The sequence below is a fragment of the Kogia breviceps genome, chromosome 1, assembly GCF_026419965.1.
Source record: "Kogia breviceps isolate mKogBre1 chromosome 1, mKogBre1 haplotype 1, whole genome shotgun sequence".
NCBI classification, from domain to species: domain Eukaryota; kingdom Metazoa; phylum Chordata; class Mammalia; order Artiodactyla; family Physeteridae; genus Kogia; species Kogia breviceps.
Window position 1 is genome coordinate 146809421 of NC_081310.1, and position 15471 is coordinate 146824891.

Genomic DNA, 15471 nt, shown 5'->3' on the forward strand with positions numbered 1-15471 from the left:
GGCATTAAAAAACCCCTAGAAATTCCTAGTTTTGTTGATTTTTATTCTTTTATTGTAGATAGAACAGAGCTTTACACTGCATTGGTATTAGCATTTTTAATAGATAATTTTCAAGCTATTTTAAAGAAAAGTGAAAAACCTATAGCACAGAGCCAATCTTTGCTGTTCACAGAAGGAAGCAATGAAGCCATTGAAATTAACAGCACGGTCCATAGCCGCCAGTGCCCACCTGTACCTCCTGCAGCATTTCTTGCTGTAACATGACTTATAAACGCCTCTTTCACCCCGTGAATCCTGTTTCTCAATGAAGACGGCAATGTGACCAAGATCGAAGTTTGCAACTTCAAATGCTCTTTAAATCAAATACAATAAAGAAAGTCCAGACACCTTTTCTTCTGGCGAGAAAGACTAACACTCCCACTTCCACTTCACCTCAACTGTGTAACTCAAGAGAGCAAGAGGCAACTTTCCTTGGACTCTTCAAATAAACTCTCTTTAGGGATCAGGCTACGCACAAGAAAATAGCTCAGCAGGAATTTTTAAAAAGAGAGAGAGAGAGAGAGAGAGAGAGAGAAAGTGAGAAACTAGAGATAAAAGCAGGAAAGACCCTGAGCAAAACATGACCAGCACCATCATGTAACACATGCACTGTCAAACGTTAGTTATTTGAATGGATTCAGGGGCAAGGAGTCAATTTAGAAAGTAGAGATCTGGCAGGGATGGTTTTAAGATGAAGAATACACATGTGTGTTGGATGGATGGACACATGACCTAGTTTTGGATAAATGAAGCTAAGAATGGTTTACAATTTGTGCGAGTCTGTTTCCAGCTAGGCTGAGAGGCAATCTGAAACTGTGTTATCAATTAGGGACCCATTGATGGATTATATACAGTCTAAGGCTAGACATCTTACAGATGTAAATATCAGACATGTGATAGCCTACGAAGCACATTAATTCTGCTCTGAAAAGGGGCATGAGCTGGAGAGGAGGGAAAGGGGGAGCTCTGAGGTCACCCTCCACCATCTCCCACTCCTCTCGTATTACAAATGACTGCTCAAGAATGTGGACTTTGGGATGCAGCCACTGCCTGGTGGAATGTCACAAAACTTCAAATACAAGCAAGTCAGTTCTCAGATACCTGAATATTGCCCAAAATGGCTTGTAAATCTAGCTACGTCAACTGTGCCGAGAACAACTCTTGTCAGGTAGGACGTTAGACTTGAGACGTGCTTTTGGAAACAGCAAAACTCAAGATCTGATCTTTATCTACATACCTCTGCCCTCGCCATCCTCTTCCTCCCCACCTCTCCCTTGACAAATAAAGACTGTAATAAAATAGCATATTGTCAGGATTCCCAATTATTTGCGCAGCTGAGCTCTAACCTAAACCTCTGTCACAGAAGAGAACTCTTAGTATAACTACCAGGTCTTCAGCGCCTCCCCACCCCTGTCCCACGCCCACCACTGGCCTCACTCTCAGCTGATGGTTTTGCTTCCTACTTCTCTGAGAAAACTCAGTAACTACGAAGGGCATGTCCCCAATTCCCAACATCATGTCGGTCCTTATGGGCATCTCCACATGCCCTCTCTTTCTTCCTTCCTCTTATTAAGAATGAATGCCCTGTGCTTCTACATCTACTTGGAATCCCACCATCTCTTGCCTAATCAAAGAAAAGACTCCAGCAATTGTCTCTTTTCACTCCTTACTTTTCTCTACTGGATCCTTCCCTTTGGCACATGACCTTGCCATAATTTCTCTCAATTTAAAAATATTCTCTTGGGGCTTCCCTGTTGGTGCAGTGGATAAGAATCCGCCTGCCAATGCAGGGGACACATGTTCGAGCCCTGGTCCAGCAAGATCCCACGTGCCGCGGAGCAACTAAGCGTGTGCACCACAACTGCTGAGCCTGCGCTCTACAGCCCACGAGCCACGACTACTGAGCCCGCGTGCCATAACTACTGAAGCCTGCGTGTCTAGAGCCCGTGCTCCACAGCAAGAGAAGCCACCGTAGCGAGAAGCCCGCGCACCGCAACGAAGAGCAGCCCCCGCTCACCACAACTAGAGAAAGCCCGTATACAGCAACGAAGACCCAACGCAGCCAAAAATAAATAAACAAATAAATAAATAAATTTGTTTATTTATTAAAAAAATAAAAATATTCTCTTGACTCCATGTGGCCCTCCAGCTTCCCTTTTAGCAGACCTGAAAGGTCTGAAGTTCACGTACTTGTTGTCTCCATCTCCTTTCCTGCATTCTTAAGAGCTTGAATCAATAAGTATTAGCCTTTCATTCTATTCTACTGTCCCACCAAACAACCCTCGTCAAGTTCACCAATAACCTCTATAATGCTAAATTCAATGGTCAGTTTTCTTAGCCCTCATCTTAGTGGGCCAACTTAGCACAGCTGATCTCTCCCTCCTTCTTGAAACACTTTCCTCATTTGGCCTCAGGGAGATGGCTCTCTTGTTTCTCCCACTAGATTGACTGCCATCTCAGATTTTCCGATTGCTTCCTTCTCGTGTCAGTGACCTCTAAGTGGTCAAGTGTCCCAAGACTCAGTCCCTGGGCCTCTTCTCTTTTTTATTCATAGCCACTTGCTATATTATGATCTTATTGAGTCTCATGATTTAAGTACTACCTATACACGATGAATCTCACTTATAAATCTCCAGTCTGGTCCATTCTCTGGACTCTAGACTTGTATATCCCACTGTCCCTGAGACATTTTCACTTAGATAACTAACTTAACTTTTCTAAAACTGAAAAGTTGATTCCATGCATCCTGCACAAACCTGCTCTTCCTCCACTTCCCCATCACAATCAATGGCAACTCTGTCCTTTTCGTTGATAAGGTCAGATATCTTGGAAGTCCTTCCCGACTCTTCTCTTATTCTCACACACCCTATGCTGGGCACAGCTGAAGGAAAGAGGGCAAGTACTGAATCTGACAGTCAAAAGACTCAAGTTCCAGCTCTGTGCCCTGTTCCAGCTTTGGAATCTCCCATAATTCATTTTCTCTGCCCATTCCAGGTCCTTCTCTACTCTCTTCAGTTATTTTTTATGAAAAATATTTTCACTGAGCTTCCTTTCTAGTAGTAAATAAACCCCACCTGCTCCAGAAGGCCTCAAGATTCTCTGACCAAGTATTTTAAAAATGACTGAGTTCATTATATATTGGTCTAGGCGATAAGTGCCTGGCAGATTTAGGTCAGGTCATTTAGATAGCAGCTATAGTTTTATTATCCTTAAGCAATATAAAGCTTACAGTTCTTTCTTTCCAGACCTAATAGATTACCTGGTTTGTGTATACAATGCCCAAAGGCTACAATTCTTCCCCTGAACCAATACTGGTTGGGCCTCTCAAAGTAAATATTCTGGCCCTCTGGCTTTTCTCTTGGCTTTTACATGTCTCCAGGAGGGCTGGAATCTGGGAAATACAGTTCTTCATGTTTAAGGGTTAAATCCTTTATCTCTCTAGTATTGAGGGAAGTCTTAGGACCCTCCTGAGCCTCAGATTATTCCTTGGTAAAATTCTAGGATTGAGGCTGGTGATTTCTAAAGGCACTTCAGCTTTTAAAAGGTGAAGCCTTTAGGTTCTGAGGCCTTTCACTCAACAAGTGTACATAACAAGACAAACAGAGTGAGAAATGTAGACTGGAACTCCAGGGCAAGAAAGTGCAGACATGGTGTCACTTTGAAGCTATACATAACCATGCGTACAGGTGCCTTAGTAGTTATTACTACTGCATATGACTGGGTTCCAACAAGACCAGGAAGAAAGTTCAACCTCAACATACAGTCAGTTGTCCATATCCACAGATGCGAAACTCGCAGATACGAAGCACCAACTGTAATCATTATACCTCACTATTTTATATAAGGGACTTGAGCATCTGTAGATTTTGGTATCCTTGGGGGTGCCTTGGAACCAAGTGCCTGCAGATACAGAGGGACGACTGTATAGCATCATGGCACTGTTCAGTAGTAGAAAAGCTCCTTCATCATTCTTCAATCCCATCTCCCCAATTAAAAATTATAGATAGGGAATACAAATGAATTCAACACTTCCTAAGTGCAGAGACAAATGGGTCTCTCAAGTAACCTTTAAAATAACAAATGTAAAACTGCTAACAAATGACACAATGGATTAAAGAATCTAGCAAATCACATGGCATACTCCACATACGTAGATGTGTAGTAAATGCTCAATATACGTCCACTCGATTTTCTTCTTCCTTTCCTTCTTTTGAGTGTCAACTTGCTAGAAAGCAATACCTGATTTTAAGTACATATTTTTTCTTCAAAACTTAAAGAAAATCGCTAAAGCAATAAATTTATTCAACTTGAATGTGGTAGAATATAGTTCACCTTTATAAAACCAAGAGATTACTGACCTGAATTTAAGTCTCGTCCTGGATTGAAGGCCCGGCTATTAACAGTAGTAGACAGTCGATCACAACTAATTGTTCTAGATACATTGGTATTAAAGTTCCCGTCAAATCTGAAACAATAGAAGAGAATTAGCAGTATTTATTTGGTGGTTATTCAATCCAGAAAACTAACCAACAAAAGTAATACTGTGTACAAAATAGTTCAGCTCATAAACAGTAAAACTGCAATTTAAGTATTTTTAAAAAATCACTTCAGAGCAGTGTGGGTGAAACCAACATCTGCATCTAGAAGGTTTTAGAAATCAAGATAAATTCTAAGGAGATTTTTAAAAAAAAATCCTTCAAGCCAACTTTTCCCCCAATGAACTTGATTCAGGTACTATTGATAAAATCACACAGAAAACAGATTTGACAAAATTCAGACTAGAATGACAAAAATTCAGACTTGAGCTCTGATGTGATATGTGAAACAATTCTTTAAATTATCCTGTCTGAAAACCAATGACCAAGAACAAAAATAGACAGTAGTGAAGGAGAAAGAATAGCTGTGGAGTAGGAAAGATCTAGATTTGAATCCTTGCTCTGTCACTATTAAATATGTGAACTTGCACAAATTGTGCAATTTGTCTGAGCCCCAGGTTTCCTAACTGAAGAAAAAAAAAAAAAAGAAATAATAAAACATTTTCCAAAGCTGTCAAAAAGACTGTAAATAATGTACCACAGTTCCGCATGATAAATGACACAGAGCTTGCACCTTCCAGGTTGTAATATAGATGAGGCCAAGGTCTTTCTTGATTTCCAGTGGGAGTGCAATGCTGGTACTAGAGTTAGAACAATGCTAGTACTCTGGCTAGTAGCTGACCAATAAACACTAGTGTAATCAGTGACTCATTTGCCAGGGCAAACAACAATCTACAAGAAAATAATAGGAAAAGGTACTGACTCATTTACATATAGTCACTAAGACTATTTTTAAGTGAATTTAATCCAGAAGTAACGAAAGAGAAAAATCTTGAACCTCTAAATAAGCTATTTGGGATTTCAGGTAACAAGAAGATTCATTAAGTTTCTAAGAGTTACCTGCAAATAAATGCAATCTGAAGTTAGATTTTTAAAAACCTGTGTTAAAATGTGTATCTTAGATGATAAATGTCATTAATCAAATTCCATTAACGCAGGTAGAGAAGCTCTATAACCCTGGAGAAACACTCCTAAAAATCAAGGTCCATGTGACTATTCACATGAATATTGATTTTCTGGATCTTATATAAGAACTACTAAAATGAACTGACTGCATAAGCAAAGGGGCTAGGTATTCAAAGGGTGTGCTGGGTTCCAAAGCAAAAGTTCAACAGTTTTGTTTTGATACATATCATCTCAAAGGAGGTGGTGTTTTAAAAGATTTGAAGAGACTCTTTAGTCCAGCCTCTCAGGCAGTACACAATTATATCAACATTGTCAACTGTGCTTCCAAGGACACAGTTGCTTCACCAGCAGGGTCACTCTTCCTTGGACCCGCTCCAGTTTGTCTAGGCGAGAAGACTGCTGCCTCAAAAGCCACAGATGGAGAGAAAAGAGGAGATTAATACATCAGCAGCTGCCGGTGTGCAGAAGCAACATAATCTCACTGTCCCTTTCTTGTTTTAGCATTTAACATCTGTGAAGCAAAAGTAGCATTAGACAAGGAACTCACTTGCCCTCCATGTGCCAGACAGCCACATTAAACCTATTCCATCACATACTTTTTAATAAAAGACAGATAACATTTAGGCTTTGTGGGCTACGAGGTCTCTGTCACAGCTACTAAACTCTGCCATTGTGGTGTGAAAGCAACCAAAGAGAATTTACAGAAGAATAAGTATGGCTGTGTTCCAGTAAAACTCAATTTTCAAAAATAGGTGGTGTGCCAGACTGGTTTCACCACTCCTGATCTAGACCAGGGCAGTCCTACAGAATTCTCTGAGATGATGAAAAGGTGTTATTTTTGCATTGTCCAATATGGCAGCCACATGTGGCTACCGAGCATTTGAAAAGTGGCTAATGTAACAGAGATTAAATTTTCAATTTTGTTTAATCTTAATTTAAATGTAAACAGTCACTGAATAGTGGCCACCATATTGGACAAGCAAGTCTAGAAAGTTCTCCTGATTATCTGCCTAATTATCCATCAAGTCTTTGTTCACTTATCACTTCCCCAGAAAGGTCTATTCTGATTGTGGGTGACTTCCTAGTCTATGTCAAGTGTCTCCATCTTCTCTCAAAGCAAGTGTCATAATTTTTAATTTATGGCTCCATTTGCATATGTTTTCAAAAATAAATTTATTTATTTATTTTTGGCTTCATTGGGTCTTCGTTGCTGCACGCGGGCTTTGTCTAGTTGCAGTGAGCAGGGGCTGCTCTTTGCAGTGCGTGGGCTTCGCATTGCGGTGGCTTCTCTTGTTGCAGAGCACGGGCTCTAGGCATGTGGGCTTCAGTAGTTGTGGCTCGCACGCCCAGTAGTTGTGGCTCACGGGCTCTAGAGCGCAGGCTCAATAGTTGTGGCGCATGGGCTTAGTTGCTCTGTGGCATGTGGGATCTTCCTGGACCAGGGCTTGAACCCATGTCCCCTGCACTGGCAGGCAGATTCTTAACCACTATGCCACCAGGCAAGTCCCTGTGTATGTTTTTAATCTGTAGATTTTTATAGATCAGGCTATTTCAACAGACAAGAGCCCCTTGAGAGCAGACCCCACATATTGTTGGTTTTATTCACCACTAAGTGAATAAACACAACACCACTAAGTGTTGTGCGCATACACAACACTTAGCATTGTTCTTGTCAAAAGCAGGCACTCATATTAACTGATCTTCTATGAACATCCATCATGCCAGTGCTTAGCCCTATTCTGGGCTTCCTCAGAAGCCTCCAGAGGTCCAACAAGTGAGGATAGTGACTCAGGTAAATGGTTCCTAATTACTGAAAGTCTAGCCATATCAGAATCACCTGGAAGCATGTTGGAATGCAGATTCCTGGGATCCACCCTAGAAGAGTTTGATTTAGTGAGTCTGGGGTGGGGCCCTGGAATCTGACTCTTTGACAGTGTCTCCAGGGATGAGAAGCCCTCCAATCCTGTCATGCAGATTCCTTTAGAAATAAGGCAGTAGAATGGCTTTCCACGTGAGCACAAGTACTTCTCTGTATGCCTCAAAGAGACCAAGGACAGAGGATCTTTTAATTTGAATCACGAGAGCAGAGTAATTCTTAGGTGTGCCTGAAACTCACATCTGGACTTTGCAGTACAAATTACAAACTTTTTTTAGACTTATCTCACAGTTGAGGAAAGTGACACCAAGGAACACATAGCAAATCAGGGACCTAAGAGAGACTTGACCTTATCACCCAGCTCTCTGTCCAAGGATGAGCCACACACCACACTGCTTCATTTAAGTGACAAATAAGGAAGAACTTGTTAAAGGGAACAGGCAACTCAAGAGGGTTACTGACAACTTCTCCCAGAAGAAGTGTAAGCTCGAAGTGTACCCGTTCTCCCTGGGTGGAGGCTCCACGGCCAGGACCTGGGCCATCAGCCCTACCCCTGGAGAAGGCTGAAGTCCAGCACCGAGCACATACAGACTCCCCAGGCCGTTGTGAAATGAGAGTTCGCTCCTGGGACCAGAGAGACCAGGGAACTATTTTATAGGTTGTTTTTCTTTTTGTACTGTATTGTTACAAAAACATTTTTATAACAATAAAACTGAAAGTAATACATTAACAAGAGTAGATGCTCAGTAAACATTTGTCAGTCATAAAAAGGTTTCACAATATAGTTCTGGCCATCAATAATCTGCCCAACCTTCTTTTCCCACTGTCTCCCAACCTATAGCTCTAACCAGAGCAGTCCCTCAATACATGTTTTTTCTGTTGGGTCTGAACTGTGATGCTCTCTGGTGTTCACTGTGCCTAGTCTACAAAGCCCCCAGCTCTTCTCATTTTCCTTCCAGGAAGTCCTCTTGTCAGCCCCAGCCTGTGAGGAGCCTTCTCTCCTCTAAACTGACTAGTGCCACTCTGCATCTTAATTCATGCTTATGTGTCTCTTCCCTAATTTTTTAATATTGTTTTGTAATCAGACTTAGCGTAATGTCAACGCAGTTGATGTCTGACAGATACAGACTGGTTGGTTTTAGATTCTGCTTATATCAGCAGAATACTAATCAATAAAAATTCTAACGTAAGATTTATTACAAATAATGAGAAAATTATCTTACTTATTTTGCCTTCCCCATATACTAAATAAAGGTGAAGTGAGGGGACATGCCAAGATATTTTGTTATGGAAGCCTTATTGCCTAAACCCTGCTGTAGCACTTGAACTCCCAATTCTCTCTAAAACCTTGAGAAGTCTTAGTTCTGCCAATGGATTGTAAGTTCCTTGAGGATTTATATTTCTCTCTCAGGTTTAGTGCATTCCTGGGAATGTATAGTTCTCCATAAGTTTTCTTATTGGTGGCTGACTAACGTGGAAGGGCAGAGAGCTAAGTCACTGGAAAGCTCTGTATATTTTATTAAATCATATTCATTGAACATCTATGATGAACAAGGAACTGCCACCCCAGCAAAGCATGGTCAAGAGCATGGCCTCAGAGGTACACAGACCTGGATTGGAGTTTGGGTTTAAATTGCTTATTGCTGTCTAACTCTTGCATAGAACTTACATTTTCTAAGCCTCCATTTTTCTCATCTACAATATGGTGATAAAAATAGTACCTGTTTCATAATCAGAAAACGGCTTGTAAGAGCCTAGTACACAGTAAACATTTAATAAATAATAATAACTAGTAATGGATATATTAGTAATGATAACAGTTAACAGCTACTGTGTTGTGTGTATATATATATATATATATATATATATATATATAAAATATCAAGAATATTCCAAGTGTTGTACATGGATCAACTCGTCTAATCTTCACAAGCTGAAGGGAAATATTATTATCTCCATTTGAAGACCAAGAAGCTGAGGCACAGAACTGTTAAATTAAGAAGCTCAAGATTCATAGCTGGGAAGTAACAGAACCAAGATTTGAACATATATTCAAGCTCTCATTCATAATGAATACATTACACTGTATCTCAATAAATCAATCAAAAAATCATCATTAACATTATCTAACAGCTGAAGTAGAATTCAATTCTCTCAAAGGAAAGGATTAATCTGAAAGCTTGTGGGTCTTAGGGGAAATCTTTGCTTTTTACTTAATAGGAAATGACAGTAGCCAAGCATAAGGGTTCACAATGGATAGCTACTGAGAAAGAACTCTAGGGACAAAGATGACGATACAAAGGAAGACGAAGAAGATATTAAAGGCAGGTGTTCTCTATTAATTGTAGATAACTTAGATTTTTAAAATGTTTACCACTGGCATAGCTTTGGAATTGGCCATTTTGGGGTTACTTTTTATTATTTCACTCCAGAAAAGCCTCAAGCTCCCTCCCCATTCACCACTAAAATCTGAGAGGTTGCAGGGCAGCTGTGGTAGCTAGAAGTTCCACATGAACAGAAGAGCGAGCACGTCCATTCTCTGCATGGAGAAGAGATACAGCAGACCTGGGGCCAGCTCATAGCAATTTTTCTCCTTTTCCTGGTACCAACTTTCTCCTCTGAGAGAAAGACCCTGGCATTCTGGTAATCTGACAACCTTAAACAAATGGTTTATGTACAAGAAAGATAAGATAGAACTAAGAAAAGACCAAGAAAGAGGAAATTTCACCGAATTCTGAAAAATTCTCACATGGGACAACGAATTCCAGGTGCTGAATAACTTAAGGGACAACAGACGCAATTTAAGCTTTACTGTAAATGTGAGAGAGGCGTAAAACTGAAACACGGCTCAGGGAAGCCCCAGCTGATGTTGGTGCAAACACACAGCCTTCAAGAGATCAAACCTGATCCAAAAATAACACAGAACATATCTGAAGAGGTTATTTTTCTGAAGGAATCCACAGAACAACCTTGATGTTTGAGAATTAAATAACCACTTTGCAGGAGAACCTCAGCCAGAGGGCAATTTGACCTATTGTCTAGCTAGCTCACAGACCTTTGGATTCTAAAAATTTACTAGCAAAGGATGAAACAGATTGTTACCTTGTTTCAAGAAGTGGATTTAATCCTTGCTTCCTGGGTAATCCCCACATAGTGAATACTGGTGGTTTTAAATTAATTTATTCCTATTAAATCCCCACATTGTGATACTGAAAGGATTCAGGGACATGACCCTGCTTCCTGCTCCATGGAGTTCTTTAAGTGGCAACAGTCTCAATGTCTTGAGTTCCCCCGCATGTGGGGAGCACCCACTCCTCCAAAACCGAGTTAACATGAAATGCCGAGAAATAAACCACACTCTGCTTCCATGGCTGCCGACACTGCTGATGTGCAGGCAGGTAAGGAAACAGGTGTCAACAGGGGGCTTAAGAGATATAGGCACGCGGTGTGTCCAGAGCTGGTGAGTCAGCTGGGAGAAGTAATTACGTGAGCAAAACCTCTGTGATTATTCCTCCACCTCCTACTCACTCACACTCAGCAATGCTTGTTTCTCTTTTGGACTCCAAACACAGCAGTAAAACTCGCTTAGCCATCCTCCAGGCACCAGACGAACAGTTGCTTTGCCGAAGACAGGAGCACATTTTATGCCCATATGCCTTTCAGAAAAATGATTTCTAAAAAGAAACGTGCCCTGATTTGGAGACTGAGAAATGTGAAGTTCATGCTTATAATCCATTATAAAAAGATGTCAGTTACTCTTAAGGGTTACCGAAGAGATTTTTCACTGAGAAATATATTAGCTGCCAGTCACATTTATAAAACTTCAGGTTTATGGAAAGGTCAAGAACTGGTAAAATTATAGATCTTCCTATAAAATAAGCAGGAAATTCAACTTATCTTCATATCTGTCCTTTAAAAAAGTAATAAGAGAACAATCCTATATAAATCTCCTGTAGACTCTCACTCTAAAAAGGGGAGATAGTGGATTATGACTGCTTTCTGTATTCATTTTCATAAGATAAAACCAGTGCCTGAAAATTAGTTTCAAGAGAAATAGCTCCATCTTTCCTACCCCTTCAAGTTAAAAAAAGAAAAAACTTCCTTCTGGATTTACTTTCATGAACAACTGATCGAAACTTCATCCCGAGGGAGAAAACAGAACTGTGACTCCCACTTTGATCTCTTCCCCATGGAGAAATTCACTCCCTGCCTGGCTTGCAAGATGTTCATTTGATTGACGTTTGCTCTGATGTGCAAACTACTTTGAACTTCAGACATTTAATTCCCATCAGGCTGCAGTCATTTTTATTCTCCTTCAACAGGATTTACAAGCAGGAGATCAGCAAATGTAGAAGGTAAAATAAATTTGCAGAAGCTTTGAATCTCACATCAAAACAGTGTTCAAGTGAGTTCCAATTGGATTTCATTCAGCCTCAATTCACAGTGTAAATCAACTTTTCAGTGGAGTCCCAGTTTAAAAAGAAAAAGATATAAAGGAGAGAGACACATACACCAGTTGGGGTTTACTTCCTGAAATCTCTTTCTTGGTCTTTGTTTAAATTTCCTTTGGAAGGTGATTTGCCAGGCAAATCACTTAAAACCCTGGGTTTTCCTCAACATTTGCAGCGAAGCTGCTCTATTTATCACATAGCACACAAAAACCACACCCACAGTGTGGGTTCCAAGGGCGCTGGTGAAATGCGTTATTGTTCATGGGCACATTTTAAAGGTAATAATTTAAAAAGCAAATCCCTGTGGATATCTCAGAAGAGCAAGGCTTACAGTGATAGTTAAGTCCATAAATAAAGCCAATATGATGACAGCTAATGGAGTAGGGGATATTTTTTACTTGTCTGTTGTTTTTAATCACTACTAGAGATAGGTGCAAAAGGTTTAAAAAAAAAACAAAAAACCAAAACACCATATATACACACCATTTCTTGTGGAAGCAAAATCTGGTATCAGATCAGAAGCTGGTGTGGAACAAATGCTGTGAGACTTCAGGTGGAGCTCCCAGCACAAGGCATTCCCTTGCTGCTGGTGTCACTGAACTACCAAGTTCCATTCTAAGAGCAGCACACATTTTTCTGGGAAGCAAAGAAGGCAAGACCCCTCGACCAGTAGCTCCAGGAGCCTTTAAAAGGAGATCTGGACACCAAAAAACATCCTAGTAATGGCCCAACAGTGCCTGGTTTACTCAGATATGACAGGGAGACATTTCACTTCACCTCCATTCAACCAGGTTCCTGCTCATTCTTTCTGGGAAGTGTCTGCTCTCCAAATATTTGAGCAACACCAGTTGAAAAGAATTAAACAAGACCCCCTTATCTTCCACTTAACCACCCATGAGAATAACGTTAAGCAAAGAAAGAGCTAAGATAAAAATCAAACATCTACACTGGCAAATATTTAAACTCTGTTTGAATGGTGGGGGAAGAGGTAAGAATGGGATCACTTCAAAAAGGAACTCTCACATTTATAAAGAAAATGATACTCGACACCCAGCCCCAACTGAGTTTACTTATTGAAACACCTAAATTAATGGGCAAACTGAAAAGCTGTCAAATAATGTGTAATCATGTTCCAAGAAATGGTTTTTCCTTCCATCTCTGCAGAGATTGGAGAGATAAGTCACATTCTTTCTGTTCTTATCAGTAATAAGGATTAAATCTTCAGGGTTCAGCAACCCAGCCAGAGTGGAAACAAGGCTGGTTTCCAATGCCCTTGGAAGGTAAGACTTTACAGCAATCAAGTGTCTCCCTCTCTGTGAGAATCTAAGTGTCATACAAACCAGCCATTATTGCTTTTTTACCATTCTCACTGCCCCCCCTCCCACCCACCCCTGCCCAAAGCAGATCACTGGGAGAAGGTCCTGCTGTAATCCGGCTTTTGCTTCCAGATTCCATTTAACCTGCCTTCTCACACAAGCTTGGAAAATTGCCCAGGTGTGACATCTGGGAGAATTGGAAGTGGATCCACAACCACATTAAACATTTATCCTTTAACTTCCTTGTCACCAGATTGGGACAGCGATGCATGAAGAAGAGAGAAAGGTATCTGAAAAAATAAGAGAAAACAGGCAGGTGGACAGAGGCCGGGTGGGATCCACCGGCTCCCTTTGTGCCGTTCTGTAGCCCCCTGTCCATCTTACCACTTGACCTCTAACAAGGACTTCACACACTTTACAGTTATTTATTTACATACTTTCTCCCTTGCTAGGAAGATGTAAAGAGAGAGATCCTTTCCCATGTTTACCCCTAGAGCCTAGCCCAGAGTCTGTCTGTGAAGAGTAAAATTTTAGCAAATGCTGAATGACAAAATGCAGAAAACCGAAGAGGCTGAGGCTTGCCAGGACTGGAGACCAGCGCTTGTAAATTCGTGTGTTTTCTTCCTGCACACACACTGGGTACTTAGTAAATAGCAGACAACTGTGAGTGGTATGACACAGACATCAAAGAGAAGCACTAAGAACCTCAGTTAGCAGATGACCTTGGAGATGAACTGGTTCATTCAATCTCTCAGGCACATTCGTGAAGGAGAGAGAAAAGGCCTATCCAAATCTCCCTGTTCTGCAGAAGGAACATGAAACGTAAGATGTGGAATACTTATGGTTAATGTGTCCTCAAAAGGAATTACTGACCCAATATTCAAAAGTTAATAAAGCTACGAGTCTGAAGATAGCTGGGTCCATCGTCTTACCAGACCAGTCGAGTCTCCAAGAAAGATAATAGACATGGGATTTTTAAATCTTGACCTTCTTTGGAACACTTTGATATTTTTGCACAATAAAACACATGAAAACCTCAAGGGAAGTCTTCTGCTATAATAGGGTCTATTTCTTAAAGCTGGCAAAGACTACTCGGTAGTTTCTTTTAGAGACTAGCTAGCTAGATAGGGAGCAAACAAGAAGGAAAACCGCAAGACCACTGCTCCCTAAAATCCATAAAAGGCCACTGGTGAAAATCAGTATTCTAAGCAGTGTGGCAGGTCTCCTGTCCTTCCTTCAGTGAAGGTCACACAAGAAAAACCTAGAAAGCAGGATTGTCAGCAGAGACCCAAATGCATATGTTTTCCGCCATGAGGCTGCTCATCAATACACCTAAAGATATATTTATATCTTTATAAATATCACACACACACACACACACACGGAAATGACACAGACTACTGCAGTAACACGGTTTTAAGACCAAGAGACACACTAACCAGACTGTGGGAGCTTTATAGTCAGCCAATTTAGAAACTTTAGAGGGTCATACAATAGCCTCAGGTGAAATTCTAAGAAGGAATACATAGTTCAGCATTTCAACTGGCAGATAAGCCATTCCGATTTTACCACTGGTCAAAATATTTTACCATTCAAAGAAAAACTGATTTGGAATCAGGAAACCTGGGTTCCAAACCCAGATCCCCTGAGTCCTGACACAATCTCTCTGAGCCTACTTCCTCATCTTCAAAATGCAGGAGGAGGGGGATTGTACCCAACAGGACTGAGAGGCTCATAGGAAGAAGGTAATGTAAGTAAAAGAATGTTTACAGAAGAAAGTATTTTACTGAAGCATAAACATATGTAACTTTTTTACATAAGTTAGATATTGTAACTGAGTAGGCCTTCTGAAATGTAAGGTGTTCTACAAAATCTGTGTTGAATTCTGAGCTCAACGCAAGTCCTTCTGGTACCAATATCCATAAAGAATGTATCTGTAACATTTCGCCTGCCTGCAGGTAATAATAATTTTTAAGTGGACTGGAGATGAAATTGTGAGATAAGGCAGGGAGAACACTTGAAAGGCTGACATTCACCCTTCAGTACTGTGAGGGCAAAAAACACAAAACACATCTTCCTGTGGAAGAGACAGGACCTGCGATAAAATTAAACTCAGTGGGCAAGAGCCACGCTTGTCACTTTATTTGACCTTGTACTACCCAAAGAAAAACAGAACAAGAGTCATTAGTGCAAAAGCACCTGGCTAAGTCACAGTGCTTTGTTTCTCATAAGAATAGTAATAATAAGAAATAAAATGTATATAGGGTTAAACAATTTTTAACATTTTT

The 15471-nt window shown here is 40.6% G+C and overlaps 1 protein-coding gene across 1 annotated transcript in view; it reads right to left on the reverse strand.

Moving 5' to 3' along the window:
* The window catches only part of CACHD1 (cache domain containing 1), a 214865-nt gene that overhangs the window by 74040 nt on the left and 125354 nt on the right, over positions 1 to 15471 (reverse strand). Inside the window, exon 4 of the mRNA XM_059045484.2 lies at positions 4398 to 4504. Within this exon, the coding sequence (XP_058901467.1) occupies positions 4398 to 4504 (107 nt within the window). The remainder of the gene's footprint in view (positions 1 to 4397; positions 4505 to 15471) is intronic.